This window comes from Pteropus vampyrus, unplaced genomic scaffold, assembly GCF_000151845.1.
Source record: "Pteropus vampyrus isolate Shadow unplaced genomic scaffold, Pvam_2.0 Scaffold19, whole genome shotgun sequence".
Lineage (NCBI taxonomy): Eukaryota > Metazoa > Chordata > Mammalia > Chiroptera > Pteropodidae > Pteropus > Pteropus vampyrus.
The window spans coordinates 6,947,153-6,968,061 of record NW_011888800.1 but is presented as its reverse complement, the minus strand read 5'-3'; the positions used below and the strand labels follow the sequence as shown (position 1 = coordinate 6,968,061).

At 34.7% G+C, this 20,909-nt stretch overlaps 1 protein-coding gene across 3 annotated transcripts in view; it reads left to right on the top strand.

Annotated features, from left to right (window-relative positions):
- INO80 (INO80 complex subunit) overlaps nucleotides 1–20,909 on the top strand; it is a 105,603-nt gene that overhangs the window by 15,246 nt on the left and 69,448 nt on the right. For 2 of the 3 annotated variants that reach the window (XM_011354935.2, XM_011354934.2), the window contains exons 2-12: nucleotides 3,909–4,094; nucleotides 4,466–4,635; nucleotides 4,727–4,794; nucleotides 6,617–6,799; nucleotides 8,795–8,915; nucleotides 10,004–10,218; nucleotides 15,115–15,168; nucleotides 15,982–16,185; nucleotides 18,341–18,536; nucleotides 19,463–19,530; nucleotides 20,326–20,535. In XM_011354935.2, the coding sequence (XP_011353237.1) occupies nucleotides 3,952–4,094; nucleotides 4,466–4,635; nucleotides 4,727–4,794; nucleotides 6,617–6,799; nucleotides 8,795–8,915; nucleotides 10,004–10,218; nucleotides 15,115–15,168; nucleotides 15,982–16,185; nucleotides 18,341–18,536; nucleotides 19,463–19,530; nucleotides 20,326–20,535 (1,632 nt within the window). In that variant the 5' untranslated portion in view covers nucleotides 3,909–3,951. Of the gene's footprint in view, nucleotides 1–3,908; nucleotides 4,095–4,465; nucleotides 4,636–4,726; nucleotides 4,795–6,616; nucleotides 6,800–8,794; nucleotides 8,916–10,003; nucleotides 10,219–15,114; nucleotides 15,169–15,981; nucleotides 16,186–18,340; nucleotides 18,537–19,462; nucleotides 19,531–20,325; nucleotides 20,536–20,909 lie in introns of those variants that run through there. The other variant, XM_023527767.1, reaches the window with a different exon arrangement.

The following is a 20,909-nucleotide window of genomic DNA, read 5'->3' as shown; positions in this document are numbered from 1 at the left end:
GATGCAGATATGTAGATAATGTAGTCTATAGTGGTTATAGATTCTCATATAACATTTGACATAATCTAACACTCATAAGTAATCACCTTTTCCTAATCTCCCATTGCACTTTATCTATACATCTCTAAGTGACTGCCCATGTACTTTTTATTGTAGTTATTTATGTTCAAGTCTTGCTTCCTCTATTAAACTGAATTTTCCAAAGGAAATACTTTTTTTACACTGCACTTAGAGTTCAGAAATTGAATGGCTGAGTGAATGAAATGTTACTCTAATGTTCATGTGAAAATAACATTTCACTTTTTTTGGTCTTACCTCCTTTATCTATTGAAATATTTTAGAGTTCATTTATTTGGCCCAATCGTGCTATTTGTGCTATAGCCTTACAAATTATCAGTATAACCTCTGGATCTGATTCAGTAAATCACATTCAGTCATAATAGGTTTAAACGGGCAACAGACTCTCTGAGTTACAGGAGAGCAGAGATGGGAAATTCAGTTATTTTGTTTCCTTAAAGTTTGGCTTTTTGTATAAGCTGTAGCTCATAACCTGCTACAGATTGTCTTTAGTACTTTAAAAGCTTTAAAGCTATAGTTAATCTCATAAGAGCTGTACCTTCATTCAACCTTTTACCAAACATTCAAAGAAGAATTAACACCTGTTCTTCTCAAACTATTCTAAAAATTGAAGAGAGGGGAAGGCTCCCAAGCTCATTTTATGAGACCGGCATTACTCTGATTCTAAAACCAAAGACATTACAAAAAAGAAAATTGTAGGGCAGTATTCCTGATGAATATAGATGCAAAAATACTCAACAAAAATGTTAGCAAACCAAATTCAGCAAAACATTAAAAAGATCTGTAATTTGCAGATGTCCCGATATATATAGAGAACCCTAAAGATTTCACCAAAAAACTATTAGAACTGATAAATGAATTCAGTAAAGTGACAGGATATAAAGTTAATATCCAGAAATCTATTGCATTTTTATACACCAATAATGAACTATCAGAGAAATTAAGAAAACACTTCTATTTACAATCGCATCAAAAGAAAAAAGTACCTAGGAATAAAGTTAACCACGGAAGTAAGATACCTGTACAAAGAAAATTATAAGACATTGAATGAAGAAATTGAAGAAGATAGAAATAAATGGAAGCATGTAGCGTGCTCATGGATAGGAAGAATTAACATTGTTAAAATGTTCATACTATCCAAAGCAATCTAAATTCAATGCAATCCCTGTCGATATATGAATGACATTTTTCACAGAACTAGAACAGATAATCCTAAAATTTATATGGAACCACAAGTGACCCCAAATAATTAAAACAATCTTGAGAAAGAGCAAAGTTGGAGATAACACACTACTTGATATCAGATTATACTGCAAGCCTATAGTAATCAAAACAGATGGTACTGGCATAAAAACAGGTATATAGATCAGTGGAACAATAGAGAGCCCACAAAGAAACCCATGCCTGCATTGTCAGTCTATGACAAAGGAGGCAAGAATACACAGTGGGATTAAAGAGTCTCTTTAATAAATTGTGTTGAGGAAACTGGACAGTTACATGCAAAAAAAATGAAACTAGACCACTTTATTACAACAGATACAAGCACAGCAAAGAAAACCACCAACAAAGCAAAAAAACAGCCTACTGAATGGGGAAAGATATTTGCCAATGGTACATCCAATAAGGGGTTAATATCCAAAATATGTAAGGAATGCATACAACATAACACAGGAACAATTCAATTAAAAAATGGGCAGAGGACCTGAATAGACATTTCTCCAATGAGGACATACCGATGGCTGGTAGACAGAAATGAGAAGATGCTCAATGTCACTAATCAGAGAAATGCAAATTAAAACCACAATGAGATTATCATCTCACACCTGTCAGAATAGCGATCATCAATAAATCAACAAGAGTTGGCAAGAATGTGGAGAAAAGGATGTTGGTGGGATAGCATACTGATGGAAAACAGTATGGAGGTTCCTCAAAAAATTAAAAATGGAACTACCATATATATGACCCAGCAATCCCACTTCTGGGTATTTATCCAAAGAAATCCAAAACACTAATTTGAAAAAAATATGTGCATCTTTATGTTCATTGCAGCATTCTTTACAACAGTCATGATATGAAAGTGACCTAAGTGCCATTGATAGACAATGGAATATTACTGGGCCATGAAAATGTTGTCATTTGCAACAACACAGATGGACGTAGAGGGTATTGTGTTAGGTGAAATAAGTCAGACAGAAAGACAAATACCATATGTTTTCACTTATAAGTGAAATCTGAAAAATATAAATGAACAAACAAAACAGAAACAAACTCATAGTTATAGAGAACAAACTGATGGTTGCCAGATGGGAGAGGATTGGGGAACGGGTGAAAAAGGTAGAGATTAAGAAGTACAAATTGACAGTTACAAAATAGTCACAGAGATGTAAAGTATAGCATAGAGAATATAGTCAGTAATATTGTAATAAGTATGTACTGTGTCAGGTGGGTATTAGACTTATTGGGGGATCACTTAGTAACTTTTATAAATGTTTAACCACTATGCTGTATACCTGAAACTAATGTAATATTGAATGCAACTGTAATTGAAAGATAAAACATTTTTTTAATTAAAAAAAAATTATTTTAGAATAAAAAAAAAATTTAATTGACCATAAATGTAAGGGTTTATCTCTGTATTCTTAGATATGTTCCATTGGTCTATGTGGTCATCCTTATGGCAGTACCATACTGTCATGATCACTGTAGCTTTATAAGACGTCTTAAAACCAGGAAGTATAAGTCATCCAAGCCTGTTCTTTTTCAAAATTATTTTGACTATTCTGGTTTCATGTGTTTCCATGTAAATTTTAAGAATCAGCATATCAATTTCTGAAAAAAGCAGCAGCCTGCTGGGAGTTTGATAGAAATTGTTTTAAATCTATAATTCAATGGGGAGAGAATTTCTGACATTCCGTTTGAGTAGAAAGATTATTTTGGGAAAATTTAAAAAACTATAATAAAAAGACGATGACTCAAGATAAAGACATTACTGTTTCCTTTAAAGCTTATACCTTAGTTTGTTAGATTATGAACTTTTAAAACATACTTTGCCATTTATTGAGTCAATTTTGTAGGTCAGATGGTTGATTGCTTTATCTATGTTATCACATTATTTAATCCTGGCTTCGGCACTTAACTCTTTAAAGATAACAAGGTAGAAAGCAGAAGATGTTATATGAAAGATGGAAAATTGTTATATTGATTATTTCTCTAGTGAAGACATTCTGACTCTAACATTGTCTTTAATAACTTAAGGTAATGAAAAGAATGCTCAGGTTATACCTGTGTTTCCCATCCTCACTTTTATTCTCCTTGCTCCAGTTTTCTAAATTATTTCTGAATCTTATACTTTATGGCATAAAATACTCTGCCAATATATTTGTTCTCTTGTAAATGGAATACCTCACACATATGTAAATGCAAAATGAAAAAAGGGAGCATCTCTTTTGAAAATGAAGCTGAGAGCAATGTGATGATGCTCTCCTGTGATGTGTACAACAGTGAACTTGTATAGATTTGGATTAATGTAATTGTTAATTGTAGGGCAAAAGAAGTACATATAAATTTTAAGTTGCTCTTTCAAAGAAGCATATGAATTTCCATTGTGATATATGACAGTATTTCTGTATTTTGATCTTCTTATCCTTTTAACTTCTGCCTTTGCGTTAGAAGGCAGTGCCTATTAAGAACTTTTATCATCATCTTTCTACATATTGTCGTCTTGCATGTGTTCTACAAGGTGTGATTTCTCTTCACATTGATAGCAAGGAGGCAAGATAAAGAGAGAATGAATAGTAGTTCATCTTTCACTGCTTATCTCCATTCAACAGCCGTGCAGTCGGAAACCCTTGTGCATGAAGACAGATTTGTTCTATGGCCTCGGAGTTGGGTGCCGGGGACGATGGCGGCTGCACTGAGCTGGCAAAGCCCCTCTATCTTCAGTACCTGGAGAGGGCCCTCCGGTTGGACCATTTCTTGCGACAAACATCAGCCATCTTCAACAGGAATATTTCTAGGTATGCTAGTCCATCTTCCCAATATAATGTTTGTCCATATTTCCTTCTTTTAAAAAATGCCTCATAAAGATACAAATAACAACAAGAAGGATACTTGAAGTAAGTTCAGTGTGATTTTTTTTTTTCCTGCCATCTTGACCAGAAGTCTCCTGTTTGGCCGCATTTCTGATTCCTAAATTCTTGTAGATTTTAGGGTTAAAATATTTTATGATTTTTAGTGCGTTTGGTATTTTTTTCTTCCTTTCAAATAAAAGACAGTCGACTTATTCAAAGGATCAGTTTCTTCTATAAAATGTTCAGCGTACTAACCATAAATTATAATTTTGGGTCAGCTCTGACTGTGGCTTTACCATTCTTCCTTCAATTTATAGTGATGAAAGTGAAGATGGACTGGATGACAATAATCCTTTATTGCCCCAGTCTGGGGATCCCTTAATACAAGTTAAGGAAGAACCTCCAAATTCATTGCTTGGTGAAACTTCTGGAGCAAGCAATTCTGGAATGTTAAGCACATACTCCCTGAATGGAGTTCTACAGTCAGGTTAGTGTGTCGTGAGATCCCTCTTTGGACTCTCAGTTCTCTCGGGGCAGTCATCCTTTCATTTTATTATTTTTTATGTTTCTTTACACAGAATCAAAATCTGACAAAGGCAATTTATATAACTTCTCTAAGTTGAAGAAAAGCAGAAAGTGGCTAAAGGTAAGAGAAGGCAGAATGTTTATAATTCAAATAACCTACTAAAATTGCAAATAAAAGGGAAAGGATATTGATTCATTTTGGTACATTGGCAGAGATTTTTCTAGACATGAGTCTTATTCTGGGTGTGGTTTTTTTGAAGAAATAAAAGTCTTGAGTACTCAATGAAGTTCATTTTAAAAAACATTATTGAGTTCATAGCACAGTGAAGAGCAAGGGAGTACAAATATATATTAGATAAGATCCTTGTCCTCACTGGCTTACATTGTAATCAGAATTATTAATTTACTTTTTATCAGTTCTGAAGTAGTTTATTCACCAAATATTGGTTGAGCACATCCTACATGCCAGGTACTATTGTAGACTAGACATGGTTCCTGCCTTATAGAGCTTACATTCTAATGGAAAGAGGCAATGAGTAAGCCTGTAAACAAATAAGTAAACATGGCTTTTTTAGAGAGGTAACATTTCAACTAATTTCTGAATAATCAGAGAGAACCATGTGAATGTTAAAGATATGAGCATTTCAATCAGAAGAACTGCGGAAGTCCTGAGAAAGGGAGCAACTCAGTATGTTTAGAGAAGAAAGGAGGCTGCTGTGGCTGGAGCCTAGTGAGTGAGGGAGTGGTAGAAGATGAGGTTAGAGACCTGAGCCTGATCACTTAGGCCCTTATACACCATGTTAAGTAATTTGTAGTTTACTCTAGTGACAGTGGTAAGCCAGCTATTGGAGTGTTTATAAGCACAAGAGCAGAATAATCTGGTTTCCACTATTAGAAGATTACTGTTGTTGGCCAAACTGAGTTAAGGAAAGCATTTCTTCTGTTGAAACTAATTATTTCTCTATTTCATCTTTTTCTTGTGAAGAGCTCAAAGTAACAAAGATACTCTTATTACTATCACTAGGCCCTTTTAAAAACTCGTGTGTGTAAAAAGCCTGATTTGCTTCATATCAGTGAAGCCATTGGGAATACAGAAGAAATCTTTATGTTTAGCCATCACATTTTTAAAAATTGAGGTGTAATCACATACCATAAAATCTACCCTTTTAAAATGTATAATTTAGTGATTTTTGGTATATTCATAAAGTTTTGTGCAGCCATCAACACTATCTAATTCCAGAACATTTTCATCACTCCAGAAAGAAACCTCTGTACTCATTAGCAGTCATTTCCCATTCTCTGCACCCCCAGCCTCTGGCAACAACTAATCTATTTTCTCTCTCTATGGATTTGCCTTTTCTGGTCATTTCATATAAACGGAATCATATAATATGTTTTGCCTTTTGTGTCTGGCTTCTTTCACTTAGCATGATATTTTCAAGGTTTGTTTATGTTGTGGCACATATCAGCACTTTATTTCTTTTTATGGATGAGTAGTATTTCATTATCTGAATATTTTGTTTCCCCACTCATTGGTGGCTTTGGGGTTGTTTCTCCTTTTTAGCCATCACAGCTTGCTTTCTGTATTTTCTGTCCTATAGAAAGAAGTCTTTTTTTGTTTTGTTTAGTTTTATAGTTTTTTTTTTTTGCCTTGGTATTTGACATTTAGTTAAACTATCTTATGTATAGTGTAAGTACTTAAAAAAATTTAGCCTTGTTGATGTTTATAGCATTCGCATTTTAGTGCTCTTTAATTTGTGCCCATTGGGTTTAATTGGTATCATTTTGTTTTTCAGTTGAATTGGTAAAGAATAGTATAGGGAAACTGGAATGAATGTTCTCCAGCTGTTTTTGTCATTGTTTTGGCATCTGGAAAAAATGCTCGTATTATAAAAAGAAATGCTTCATAGGAGAAGGTCCATTCTATTTCCTCCCTTTTTCAGAGCATTCTGCTAAGTGATGAGTCCAGCGAGGCAGATTCTCAGAGTGAAGACGATGATGAAGAAGAAGAAGAAGAAGAAGAAGAGGAAGAAGAACTCAATCTCAGCAGAGAAGAACTTCATAACATGTTACGGCTGCACAAATATAAGAAACTTCACCAGAATAAGTATAGTAAAGATAAAGAGGTGAGAGTTTCAAGAAATCTCAGACTGTCATGCTGGGAATTTACCCTCCGAGTTATATTAATTGAAGATAAATCATTTTAACTTTATATTTTGATGGTAGTGGTGGTTCTAATGACAGCTTTATTGAAATATGTTTCATATACCAAAGAAATTTAGCCTTTAAAGGTATACATTTCAGTGGTTTTTAGTATATTTATGTAGTTGTGTTAACTATCATCACTGTCTAATTCCAGAATATTTTCTCACCCCCACAAGAAACCCCACTCCCCTTAGCTATTGCCCCTCATTCTCCCTATTCCTCTCAGCCCTAGGCAGTCATCAGTCCACCATTTGTCTCTAAATAATGTCTAGTCTAGATTTTTCAGACAAATGGAACAGCATGAGGTCCTTTGTGTTTAGCTTCTCTCACTTAGCATAATGTTTTCAAGGCTTATTTATGTTGTGGCATATATCAGTACTTCATTTCTTTTTATTGCCAAATAACATTCCATTGTATGGACATACTACATTTTATTTATCTATGCTTCAGTTGATGAATTAATTGTATTGTTTTTACTTTTTGGCTATTAAGAATCATATCTATGAATAGTGAGTTTTTTCTACTTTTTGGCTATTATGAATAATGCTGCCATGAAGATTTAAGTACAAGTTTTCAGTGTGGACATGTGTTTTCATTTCTCTTGAGTATATACCTAAGAGATAAATCACTGGTCATATGGTAGTTCTATGTTTACCCTTTGAAGGGAGTGCCAGACTGTTTTCCAAACTGGCTGCACCATTTTAAATCTAGTGGGTTTTTTAAAATTCAGTTGCTCTTTACATACTAACATTAGATTGATAATAGTTTCACATGGCAGCTATTTGAATGCTGTTAAAGCCTTCTGATTTTTGACAGAAATGTGGCACTCGGTACATAATGAGCAATAGCATATTTGAAGATCTAAAATCTTTGCAGCAATTAGTTAATGTCTAAAGTTAGTTCAGAAAGCTTAAATAATATGCTAAAGGCCATAAACCCGTAGAAGTGATAAACAGTAAGAAATCTGACTGTTTTAAGACATAGAGTTCCTTTTTAAGGTACAGTACTCAGGTACTTGTTGTATGAAATATTTGTTTTGTTTTGTTTTAACTGAAGTAAAACATATATGGGAAAGTCCACAGATTTTAAGTATACAGCTTGATAAATGTTTATTTAATTTTGATCTTTGACAGGGGAACTTGTAATAATAGTTCTCCATGTCAATCTTCTAGTTTCAGTCCTTGGACGACTCATTTGGCTGTAATCCAGGAAAGAGACCCAACAGTGGACTACCTAATTTTAATTTTTATTCATATTTGTCCATTAGTAGTGAGTGTGATGGAAGTAATATGAGCTTTGGGGGTCAGTTTAAATAAAACGATTGAAAAGATTAACTACATCCTGGAACGAAAGAAAATAGATTATTCATATGTTAGAATTTTGGCACCATAGATACTATCCATAATACTGTCAGACTCTCTTAGTGGGAGATGAAAAGAGAAAAGAAAGATTGAAGAATCGGGATGACTATTCAAGCCAAATATAAGACTATAAGCCAGAATAGCAGCCATCAGAAACCTTAGTAAAATCTGAGGACCTATTGGTAATAGAAATACGGTTTATTTCTTATTGATGAATGCCAAGAGGAGGTCTTTGTGCAAAGAATTTTCTCTCTCAAATATATGTTAGGACTAAGTAAATATTCTGGTGGAGATTCAGAAGCATGAAGGGTTTTTCTTAAGTTATTTCCAGCAGCTTGCCATGTGCATTGCCGATGAACCCATTTTGTTTTGAAGTTCAGGAAATAATTCACTTTGATGTACTAAGTCTTTATTGGTCCCTTTGTGGGAAGAATACCATATTTAGGAGCTATGGTTTCTCTTTGACTCAGCTTTCTATAGTAAAGATGATTTGAAGGCTGTGGTGTAGAACACAGGCCTTGCCTAGCTAAGCATCACTGTCTTTGCCTGCTTCAGTTGCAGCAATACCAGTACTACAGTGCAGGCCTGCTATCCACATACGACCCTTTCTATGAACAACAGCGACACCTACTTGGACCCAAAAAAAAGAAATTTAAGGATGAAAAGAAACTTAAAGGTGAGCTTATTGACCTGCCTTCTACATTTACACATTCTTAGTTTCAGGATTGTGTTTGGCCTGCTGGTACATTTGGACTTTGAATATAATTCATGTGACAGAAATTTGCTTTGCCTGGGAAACACTAGTCTCTCATATCTAATTAGTTGGTATATTATTAACTTTATTTTATACTTGGTTTACGATCTTTTCTAGGATCATGAAGACATAAGAACTATGGATTTCTAGCTAGAATTTTAAGCTAATTAGTTTATACTTTTTTTCTTCTATACATTCTTTAAATGTCGAAAATGTTCTGGGAATGGAAGAAGTTGGCTATGCACAGGAGACTATGAAGAGTAACCTGAAGTGTTCGGGCATAAGTTATGGTTGTTACTATATGTGGTGATTTTAAATAGATCACCTCCTGATGATCTTCTGTAGTGTTTTACATGTTTGTCAGGAAATGTTCTTTCCTGTCTTGGTGAGCAGCTGGAAATCAGGAAGGAAATAGGAAGGGAAGGTTAAAGTCTTCTGTACAAGGCAGACTTTATTCCCCTGAAGGTATGAATTTACTCAGAAAGACTCTTCAGACTTCTTTTCTTTCTCCTACATCCTCCGTGTTAATCTCTGTTTTCTCATCTTTCACATCCTCCCCCTCTAATTAGGATTTTGTTCCATGTATGATTTTCTCTTCATAGGTCTTAGTGTCATTATCAGTTAATGCATTTTTTTCTTTGTTATTTCTCTTTCGTTACCTTACATTGTTGTCAAGTAGAAATGTTTTCTTCCTTTTGATCATTACTTGAGCCCATGATACTTCATAAGCTTCCTTTCTTATTGTTAGATTCAAAAGAAATTCAGTTCTTAGGTTTTATTCTGTTTCTCTTTCATGTAAACAGAGGGAGTATCCAGTATTCTTTTCTAAGGTAGAAAGATCTTCCTCTTGGAATATTCATGGGCCTGGCTAGATAAAGGGATAAACATTGCCAGCCGCTGGTGGAATGAGGAAAGAACTTTGAATTTTCTTAAAGTGATGAGGTGGTTTTGTGGCTGTCTCCTGTGGAAGGGAAGAAATGCAATCTTCTGAGAATCTGTTTCTTTTGCAGCCAAGTTGAAAAAAGTGAAGAAGAAAAGGCGAAGGGATGAAGAACTTTCCTCTGAAGAATCCCCTCGTCGCCACCACCACCAGACCAAAGTCTTTGCCAAGTTCTCTCATGATGCACCTCCTCCTGGAATCAAGAAGAAGCACTTATCCATCGAGCAGCTTAATGCTCGTCGCAGGAAAGTATGGCTCAGCATTGTGAAAAAGGAACTACCAAAGGTGAGTGATTGCCTCCTAAATAGGCAATGGCAAGAATGTTTTCTCTCCCTGCCCTCTAAAGAGGAGTTATAAGAGCTAGATACCTTCACAGAGTCTGGAAAGGAGGCTAATCTGTTAGAATTAGAGAAGGCTGAGTAAGTACTCTCTTCGGTTAAATATTTTTCTAAAATGTGATCAGAATTCACAAGACAATTGTTGTATGATGTTCCTTGGTTCCCCCCACCCAAAAAAAACCTTGTTGAAGAAGGTACACAATTTTCTTACATATAGCAATGTAAATTAACAGTAAATAGGTGATAATAGAGGGGAATTAAAATGGTGGAGATTTATTTCTTAGAGGATTTATGAACATTTGGATGTTACTGAATAATCACAGGCATTAGAAGAAAATGGGAATGATTGAAGAGAAGAATATATAGACATTCCTTTTGCTCTTTAAATAAGTGGTGCTGGGACAACTGGGTAGCCAGTTGGAAAAAGATAAAATAGATCTGTGTGTCATACATGTACTCTAAATGGATTAGGAATCTCGATGTAAAAAATGAAACCATCCAAATACTAGGAGAAAACAATTGCATTCTTATTTAACCTTTGTGTAGGAAAAGAGTTTCCAGCTGTAACTCAAGAAGATACTGATAAATTTAACTTATTTTGTTATTAAACAAAATGAGTTTTGTGTGACAAAGGATAACTGGCAAGTTGGGAGAAATAGAAATTATTTACATTGTATACCATGGTCAAAGGGGTAATATTGCTAATATATAAAGAACTCTTAAAAATCGAGGGACAAAAGACCACAAGTTGAGAAAACAAGTGGGAAAACAACATGAATACATAGTTCACAAAGCGAGATATAAAAATGGCCCTCAAACATAGTAAAAAGATTCAAAGTGTCTCATACTTGGAGTCATACAAATTCAGATAACACCTTAACACCATTTGTCACTCATCACACAGGTAAAATTTAAAACTGTGACAGCACATTCTGTTAAAGAGGCTGTGGGGAAATAAGCACTCTCATGCTTCTAGGAATGAAAATTGGAGAGTACTGTTCTGGAGGGAAAGTTGGCAATACCTGGCAGTGTACATATGTACTTACCTTTCAAACCAGCACTTCCACTTCCAGGAATGTACCCTGAAGCTAAACCTCCAACAATATAAAAACGTGTAAACAAGGTTATTCATTGCAGCATTATTTGTAATTGCAAAATAATGGGAAAAACCTAAGTGTCCATATATGGGGCTTGAATTACACAAACGTGTATCTACACAGTGGATTATTACACTGCTATTAAAAAGAAAAAATGAGGAGGAACTCTCAACTGCTCTGAAGTAATTTCTAAGACATACTCAAGTGAAAAAAACAAAACGCAAACAAGTTTCTAGAATATTTACCTTTCATATATAAAAAAAAAAGAATATAAGAAAATATACAAGTATCTGCCCATTTGTGCAAAAGAGATTCAAGAAGCATAAACCAGAAATTAAAATGATTGATTCCTTATAGAGGAAAGGTGGGAAAAAGGTAGAAAGAAGGGAAGGAATGGGAATAGGGTGGCAGGGATGAAGAGGAGGGAGACTTTGAGTACATCTTTTTGTATAGGGCTGACTTTTAGAACTGCAATAATGATTTACGTACTCCTGACATATACCACCCAAATAAACAAAACAACTAAACCAACCAGCATGTAGGTAAGGACAGAGGTTGGGAATATGTGTGGGCAAAATGGAATAAAAACAGGAACAAATGAACTTAATTGTATTAGAAACGAGTTAACATAATCAAGTTGCAGTGAGTGGAGATTAAAAAATTCACCTAAGTAACTGAGGAAAAAGTATTTTGACTGGATATGTAAGGCTAAGACCTAATATGATATAAATGCCATATTGACACAGTAAAAGTGTTTCTCACAAGAAAATGAGTTAGCAATTTAGAAACTATTTTATAGGTATACTGGGATTGGACAAATAAATATATTGTAGATGAGAGCCAGTTTCTCATTGTTGAAGAAAGAAGTTATAAGGAAAAGGAGACAGCTAAAATGAAGCCTGTGAAGTTTCATTGGAGTCAGAGATAGCAGTATAAATTCATGGCTTTTTATATAGATATAGATAGATATATACAGAAAGATAGTTGGGTGTGTATACATGGATTAGTATGCATACATTTTTTTTTCTAGCTCTCTTTGCTGAAAGGGCCTAGGAGCAGTGATACCCTAGTAACAATGAGGATACCTAGCACGGAGATCTTAATTTCTTAACACTTTTTATTTTCTAATAAAAGGAACCAAGGCTCTATGGAGAGGCAGTTTATTCTAGAATTTGGCAGAGGAAAATACAAGATGAGCCTTAAACATCTTGTGGTGCCAGAAAGTAAGGAAATGCTTGAACAAAGATGGAGGGCTTGTCAAAATAACTCAGCCAGCCTGAAGGTAGCTGCTTATGGCCAAAGTTAGAATAATTTGAGCAATAAAATGTAATAATACTGGATTTTAACTCAGTAAAAGAAATATTTATGTTAAAAATAAATAATTGAATTAACAACAAGGCGAGGTAGAAGGAACAACTCTTCCTTACAGTAGAATTCCAATTAATAAGTATAGAAGGAAGGAAATAATTATTAGGCAGACACCACAGTAATAAATGTTGCAGACTGGATTCATTGATGAATGATAAAATCAGGGGGCAAAAGTTAGAGGAGAAACAATTTGCATAGTTTCAAAGCATCTGCCCCAGCATACATACTTGCACAAAGGAAAAGAAAATAAATATAGTGGTAAAAAACGGGCAGAATGCACCTTAACCAAATGATCAAAGTAAACAACACAGATGATAGGAATTTTGACATCATGAACTCCTTGTGATACACTGTGGTGTTCTTTCCAAAATGTATAATGTCATTCCAATCATCAGAAAACCACAAATTTTGGGACATTATAAAGAATAACTTCTTGTTGTCTTTCAAAAGTTAAGGACAAGAAAGAGAAAGATTGAGGAAATATGACGAATAGGAAGAGTCTAAGGAGAAAAATAACTAAATATAATGTGGGATCTTGTATAAGATCCTGGAACAATAAAAGGATATATCAGTGGGAAATTGTTGACATTGAAATGAGACTTGTGGTTTAATTAATATTTTACTAGTGTTAATTTCCTTTCTTAATTGTACTATGGTTATATAAGATGCTAAAATTAGGCAAAGCAGGGGGAGGGATGTCAGGGAACTGTACTATTTTTTTTGCAAATTTCTGTAAGTCTAAAATTAGTTCAAAACAAAAAGTTTAAAAAAATATATGGCAAGAATAATGCAAGGAACTGCCACGTATTCTTTACTTATATTCAGCAATTGTTTTCCTCATTTGCTTTTGTTACATAAATACATGCTTTCTTCTTACCCATTTTGAAGGTTTGAGACTTTGTGCTAAACATAATAATTCAGTGTGTATTTCCTAAGAAAAATGACATCTTCTCATATATAACCACAGTGCAATTAAAAAAACGATCTGATCCATAGACCATATTCAGATTTCCTCAGTTGTCTCAATAACGTTTTTTATAGCAGAGGTCCCCAATCCCTGGGCCGCGGACCAGTACCAATCCGTGGCCTATTAGGAAACCGGCTGCATAGCAGGTGAGCAGCCAGTGAGCGAAGCTTCATCTGTATTTGCAGCCGCTCCCCAGCGCTAGCATCACTGCCTCAGCTCCACCTCACATCATCAGGCATTAGATTCTCATAGGAGCACCAGTCCCTGGTGCCAAAAAAGGTTGGGGACCACTGCATAGTGCTTTTTTCTTTCCTTATTCAACCCAAGATCCAATCTAGAACTACATATTGCATTTGTTTTTATGTCTCTTCAATATCCTTTAATCTGAAACAATTTCTCAGCCTTCATCTTTCATGTCATTGCTATTTTTGAGGAATATAATAAGCCTGTTTGTAGAATGTTTCTGAATTTGGGTTTGTATCCTGTTACCTTATGATTAGATTTGGGTTATACATTTTTGGCAGGATTACCAGGGGAATGATGTGCTCTAGGTATATCATATCAGGTACATGTCTATCCCAATATTGGTGTTACTAACTTTGATCCCTTGGTAAAGTGTTTTTTCTCTATTGTACAATTACTAGGTTTTTTTTTCCCCACTAGCAATTAGTATTTCTAGAGAAAGTTTATGACCATTCTTGATGAGAAAAATTATGGTAGAAATCTGTTTTGTACCTGGTGAAGAGGCTTCAGGTGATGCCACTCAGCTCTGCCTCTTCTGTGTTTTCTCCCACATCAAATAAACAATCATGAGAAATTGTTTCTTTATTGAGGTTTTTTTTTTAAACTGAAATGGAAGACATAATAAGCAGCTCAAGACTGGATTGTAGGTTGCTGAGTCACCTTGTGTTAGGTCTGCTTCAGAATTTCTTGTTGGAGAAGATGAGGCTTAAGTGGTGGCAGAAATTGAGTAATAGTGGTAGCAAGCTTTCTCTGGCTAGAGGTGGGGCTAGAATCACAAACTAGGAAGCTAGTTTACATTTAACAATTTTTATATCTGAGTGCCCTTCTTTTTCAGCTTCTTTGCAGATCAGCCCTGGAAAGCAATGTGTTTTAATCAGGATGGTGCTAGGGTTATAGGGTATGTTGTTACATTTTTTTTAGTACACTTCAAGCCTTAAATATAACTTAAATTCTTTCCAAAAGTGTACAGAAGACTAAGGCAGCCACAGCACTAGCTTATTTTTTTAATGCTGCTTTAGTAGCTTTCTGTATGATTCTGAGTCAGCAGTATATCTTGAATATGCTTGGCTTGATGTTTTATTTTTTTAACCCTGGAGTTAAGTGTCAGTCTGCACAATCTCTTTTCAAAAAGAAATCCTAAATGACATCTTGTTTTTAAATATTTTAGGCCAACAAGCAGAAAGCTTCAGCTCGTAACCTGTTTCTCACCAATAGCCGAAAGGTAAAATAGTAATTTTATATTTCCCATTTTATGTTTTGCTGGAATGTGTTCTTGTTCTTTAGATCCATGCTTCCTGCTTTTGTCTCTTGTGATCTGTTGATAATGAATCTAATAGTATTAAGAGAGTTTCTAAATGTTCTCAATCTGTTTTATAAATAAAATTACTCTTCTTCATCTTTCTGGTATTTGAATCTTTTTGGATAAGATCATAGTCTGATTCCTTGGGCAGATATGGAATTGTCCTGATCTCAGTCTCTTCATCTAAGAAACTGTTATATTAATACTTTCTCTTAGGAGAAGTAACACAACTTTCTTTGAGACTTATGAGGATTAGATGAGGTAATGTTACTAGTTATATTGCCCTAGGCTAGTCAGTCACTCATCCTTGGTTTTCTCGTCTATAGAATGAGGATGATGATAATAAAAACTTTATGGGTTTTTGTGAAGAATAAATTAGATTAATATATATTAATCTTAGAATGTTGCCTAGCATATAATAACCATTGATAGCTATTATTATTAGTGTGTGTAATAACACTTTGTAACTTCCTTGCACATCTCAAGTCATTATACTTTTTTTTTCAATTTCTAAGGCATTGTGCCTATAGACTTTTCATTCCTGATACTACCTCAGGGTCTGGTACTGGGTCACAGTACTCGACAAGGACATTAATCAGATTGGGGAAGAAAGAGACATGGCCATAGGAAGATTGTGTGCACTGAACAGATTAAGGAATGCTGTAGTTTGGAGCCCAGGGAGCATTGGCCCTGGTGTTGCGTCCTTCTCCATTGTGATAATGTTGTTGTCTGTAGCTTGCCCACCAGTGCATGAAGGAAGTACGTCGAGCTGCCTTACAGGCCCAGAAAAACTGTAAGGAGACCTTGCCTCGTGCCCGCCGCCTCACCAAGGAGATGCTTCTGTACTGGAAGAAGTACGAGAAGGTGGAGAAGGAGCATCGTAAGCGTGCAGAGAAGGAAGCCTTAGAGCAACGGAAATTGGATGAGGAAATGCGGGAGGTAGGACAATAGCATAAAAGTTTGAAAACCCTAATTGCTGCAGCTAAATCGAGAGATTGTTTTGCACTTCATAAATTATAAGTCTAATCAGTGAAATTGTTGAAAAAATGTTTTAAGATATAACTTTGAGGATAGTGATTTTAGTCAAGTAAACCAGTTCTGTTTTCATTCTTTCAGTAAGGCCCTCTCCTTGGCCTTCATCTCTCTTCTATGCTAATTTCCTTTAGTCTTTGCAGCCTTATTACTTTATATATTTCTGGAGGACCTCAAACAAAACAAAACAAAACAAAAAAACAGTTTATAGCTTATCTTGGCTTGGTTCCAGGTGCTGGCTGCAGTTTTGATTTGTTGGAAGATCGAGGCTTGTTGCCACATTTAGGGCCAAACTGGGACAATGGACAGCTAGCCCAGTTTTCTGAGACCCACCCCACCACCTCTTTTGGTATTTTAACTTACAGCTAGTATTTTTGCTAAGCCTGATGTCAGCAGATGTAGGCTGAGTAAGTTGTTCAGGGAAGCAAGAAAAGAGAATACAATGACACCGTTATTGTGTTGCCATTGGTAAACAAATTAGGATGAGTGGAAAGAAAGGTGAGATCTGGAGAAAAAAGAGAGTCAAAGGATTGGATGATGCTTTCTTTGAATGTAGGTAGTATTTCTGCAGAGCCTCTTCTGAGCTTTTGACCTTCGCTCCTTTATCACCTTTGGTGACCTGTATCTTTACATGGAAGATAAACATATTATTGAGTTAGTAAACATTGGGTGCTATTGGGAATACTTACTGAGTTTAGAGGCATTTGAGAGTCACAGATCTTGAAGTATTGTAAGTGACTTGGCTTATGATCTAGGTTTGTGAGATTTTCTCTCAATTATGTTGATAGCTAACTGATGAGAGTTTCATCTGTGGTTATGTTGACTTTTGTGTATTTTTCTCTGAACTTTTGAAAAACTATTTTTGATGGATCTTTATCGTCCCTTTAATTTCCCTTGTTCATTTAAACATAGAGTTGCTTTCTTTAGAGTGAAAGGAAACATTACTCTTTTTTTTTTTTTTTTTGAATTTAGAAAGGTTTTCTTGATAGTACTTTAGCTTTGGAACATGAACATTTGTATCTATTATGAAAAATAAACTCAGTTTTTTCTCAAAATCTCTTTAAAATTTTCTTCTAATTTGAATCTGTGTCAACTGCTTTAAAACCTCAGATAGAAAGAATAGTTTTCTATAGCATACTTTAAGACTTGTGTCCTTTCTTGGCCTTGTCCCATATTTTATTGTTGGTTTTCTTTTGGGGAGGTGATCTAAGGATAAATTGAATACACTTCATAGGAATTTTATTATAGAATAGTTAATGCAAAATAATGATTCAGTTTTATATTTATTGTGTATACTATATTCCATATAATTCGGTCTTTTGGAGTGTTTGTTTACTCATTTTATTGTTTATTTTGGTGAATAATTTTATTTATTGACAAAACGATTATTTTCCTTATCAAGTTATTTCAAAGGCACTTGGAATTCAGTTTTTTCACACTAACAAAAGTATGTGTTTGTGTATATATTTGGTCTATGTACATATTTTGTAGCTATCATTATTACAGATGAACTATAGATTGTATTGGAGAGCTTCCCCCCCCGCCGCCACTTTGATTGGCTTCTTATTCTCAATACCTCCTGCATTGACTTTCAGAATAATTTATAGCTTATTAGTCACTTATAGTCACTTATTTTGATTTTTCGTGTTAAAGCAGAGTTTTTGCCACATTTACATTTTTAAAACTAATAAAGTGTACCACCCATGTTATGAAATAAAAGTTTGTTGTTTGAATTTAGTTGGTATTTCAGTGCCTCTAAAGTAATATAGTAAAGAAATAAGCATTTTAGACAGAAGCCTAATGGAGAAAAGATTACATATTGTAAAGGAAAGCAAAAAACATAGATTATTATTAGACTATAAGTGAAGGTTATTATTTGCTTTTAGTATTGCTGATTTGGTTATTATAAAACAGTTCATAGGCAATTTCTACCTTTCTAAAGGTAAAGAATTTGTAAAGGAATTATATGCAAACTATATATACGTTTGGTGAATTCTGCTGATTACCTCTTGTATGTGATTGATGGTGTGACTATTTTCACTTTAATGTTTTTTCTGTTTAGGCTAAGCGGCAACAGCGAAAACTGAACTTCCTAATCACCCAGACAGAGTTGTATGCCCATTTCATGAGTCGTAAACGAGACATGGGCCATGATGGGATCCAGGAAGAAATCCTAAGGAAACTGGAAGACAGTTCTACCCAGAGACAAATTGACATTGGTGGAGGGGTGGTAGTTAACATCACGCAGGAGGATTATGGTGAGTCCTGAATCAGGAGTTAAAGGAAATAGGTACCCTTCATTTTTTCATATCTAAGGTTATACACATTATTAATTCTTGCAAGTTTTGTTTTGGTTTATAGGTAATATTGATCTGTAAAGGTGAATTTATTGTATTGGAGTAGGAAAAGTGTGAATGTTTCTATAAAACAAGCATGTAAAATAACTTTGATTAAAGAATTTGAAAAGGAAAGGAAAGGAATTTGAAAAGGAAAGGAAAGGAATTTGAAAAGGAAACTTGATCTTGCAAGTTTGGGAATATTTTGTTTTGATTTGTTAGTAGAAATAGAAGGTATTAAATCAGAAGAATTCAGTGAACATGTCTCAGCAGAGAAAATCATCTCTCACAAGGTTCTTTGTGATACAAGTCAAGCATGAGAAAGAGACTGATCACTTTTGGTGTTTTACGATCATAGGGGGAGGGTGGAATTGAGATAAAGTTTTAAGAAGAATTTCACAGAGAATAGTGATCAAGATCATTTGAGCTAAGAATAAAAGAGAATGAGAGTGCTTCAGAGTATCTTAGCGGTTACACATGTCTATATTTCTTCTTTTGGAATAGTTTCATCCAACATAAATGTATTACAATTTTGAATCCTTGCTGTCTTGCTTTCCTGGCTTTGGCGTTGTTTCATGCAAGAAACCCAGGATTAGGAGACTGGAGCTCAGTCTTTGGATGGTTTTTGTGAGCCAGCTTTGGCTGTTGGAGACCCCGGCAGTCTTCTGCCTCCATTTTCACTTCCAGGTCCTTACCTTTGTCAAATAATTTGAGCCTTCTCCCTCACCTTCCATGAGCCTAGGGATCAATACAGTGGGGAGTCAGGGATTCACATGTGTTGGTGTGAATTGCATCTTTTAAAGAACCGCATTAATGAGATATAATAATCCGTAAGTTTTCCTTTTCAGATAGTAACCATTTTAAAGCCCAGGCACTGAAAAATGCTGAAAATGCTTACCATATTCATCAAGCTCGGGTGAGTCTTAAAAATGAAAAGATAAACTGTAATAGGCCCTGGAAATACCCCATAACCTTTTACTTGGGTGGTTTTCCTTTAGTTTTAATATTTTCAATTAAACACATCGGCGAATGTGTATATGTATAGGTGATTGCGTATTGGGTAGGGGATGTGTCTGTTTTAGAGCAGTAGGAGTTCTTGAAAGCAAGAATTCGTTTGTCTAACATTTAGGAGTGTGTTGTTTAAAGCTAGGACAGTGTCTATTATTTTTTGTCTTCTTGAATAATCATGGGAAATACAGTAGGAAATGAAGTATTACATTCAGTGAAAAGACCACATTTTTGCTTGTTAAGAGAGCTATAAGAAAACTAAGTTAGTATCTTCTTTCACTTTGGTAATAATTTGCTTCTTAATGATATCGTGATATTTAATGAAATAAGAAAAAATGCAATTAGATTGAAGAAAACACAGTTTAATATACTGCAAAGGAAGCCATATATAACTTTGACAGAGTCCAAGTCAAGGATAGACCTTGTCTTCACCAACTCCAACCAAATTTTATATCAAAACTTTAATAAATTCCTTGATGAAGTGAGTAATTATGTATAAGGCTTAGTGTCTGCATATTTTTAATATAACTTTAAAATTGATTTAAAAATATTAATAATATACTTTAATGCATTACACATTATACTGTCAGATACTATCAGAAATTTTGTTCCACTTAGCACAAAATAGATCTGTTGTCATATGAATTTTATTTGAATTTAATTTTTTCCTCATATTTTCCTTTTAATATATTTTTATTTCCAGACAAGGTCGTTTGATGAAGATGCAAAAGAAAGTCGAGCAGCTGCCCTACGGGCAGCAAACAAGTCTGGCAGTGGGTTTGGGGAGAGTTACAGCTTGGCAAATCCATCTATCCGGGCTGGTGAGGATATTCCACAGCCCACAATTTTTAACGGCAAATTAAAAGGTTATCAGCTGAAAGGCATGAATTGGTTGGCCAATCTCTATGAACAGGTGAATTTTAGAACTGTGTTATATCCATTCTCTTTGATTTGTTACCTGTTTTCCTAAAGCCATTGGTTCAGTGTATTGGGAAATGAGCACAAGATAATGTTTTAGGTTTCATTCCTTTTTTAAAAAAATATTTTTATTAAAATATAGCTAACATACAATATTATATTAGTTTCAGGTGTTAGTCAACATTTATACACCTGAAGAAGTGATTACCAGGATAAGTCCAGCAATCATCTGACACCATACAATGCTATCACAATGTTATTGACTATATTTCCTGTGCTGTACACCACATCTCCATGACTTATTTATTTTATACATGGAAGTTTGAAACTTTTATTCCCCTTCATCTCCCCCCTTTTTGATTTTTCAGT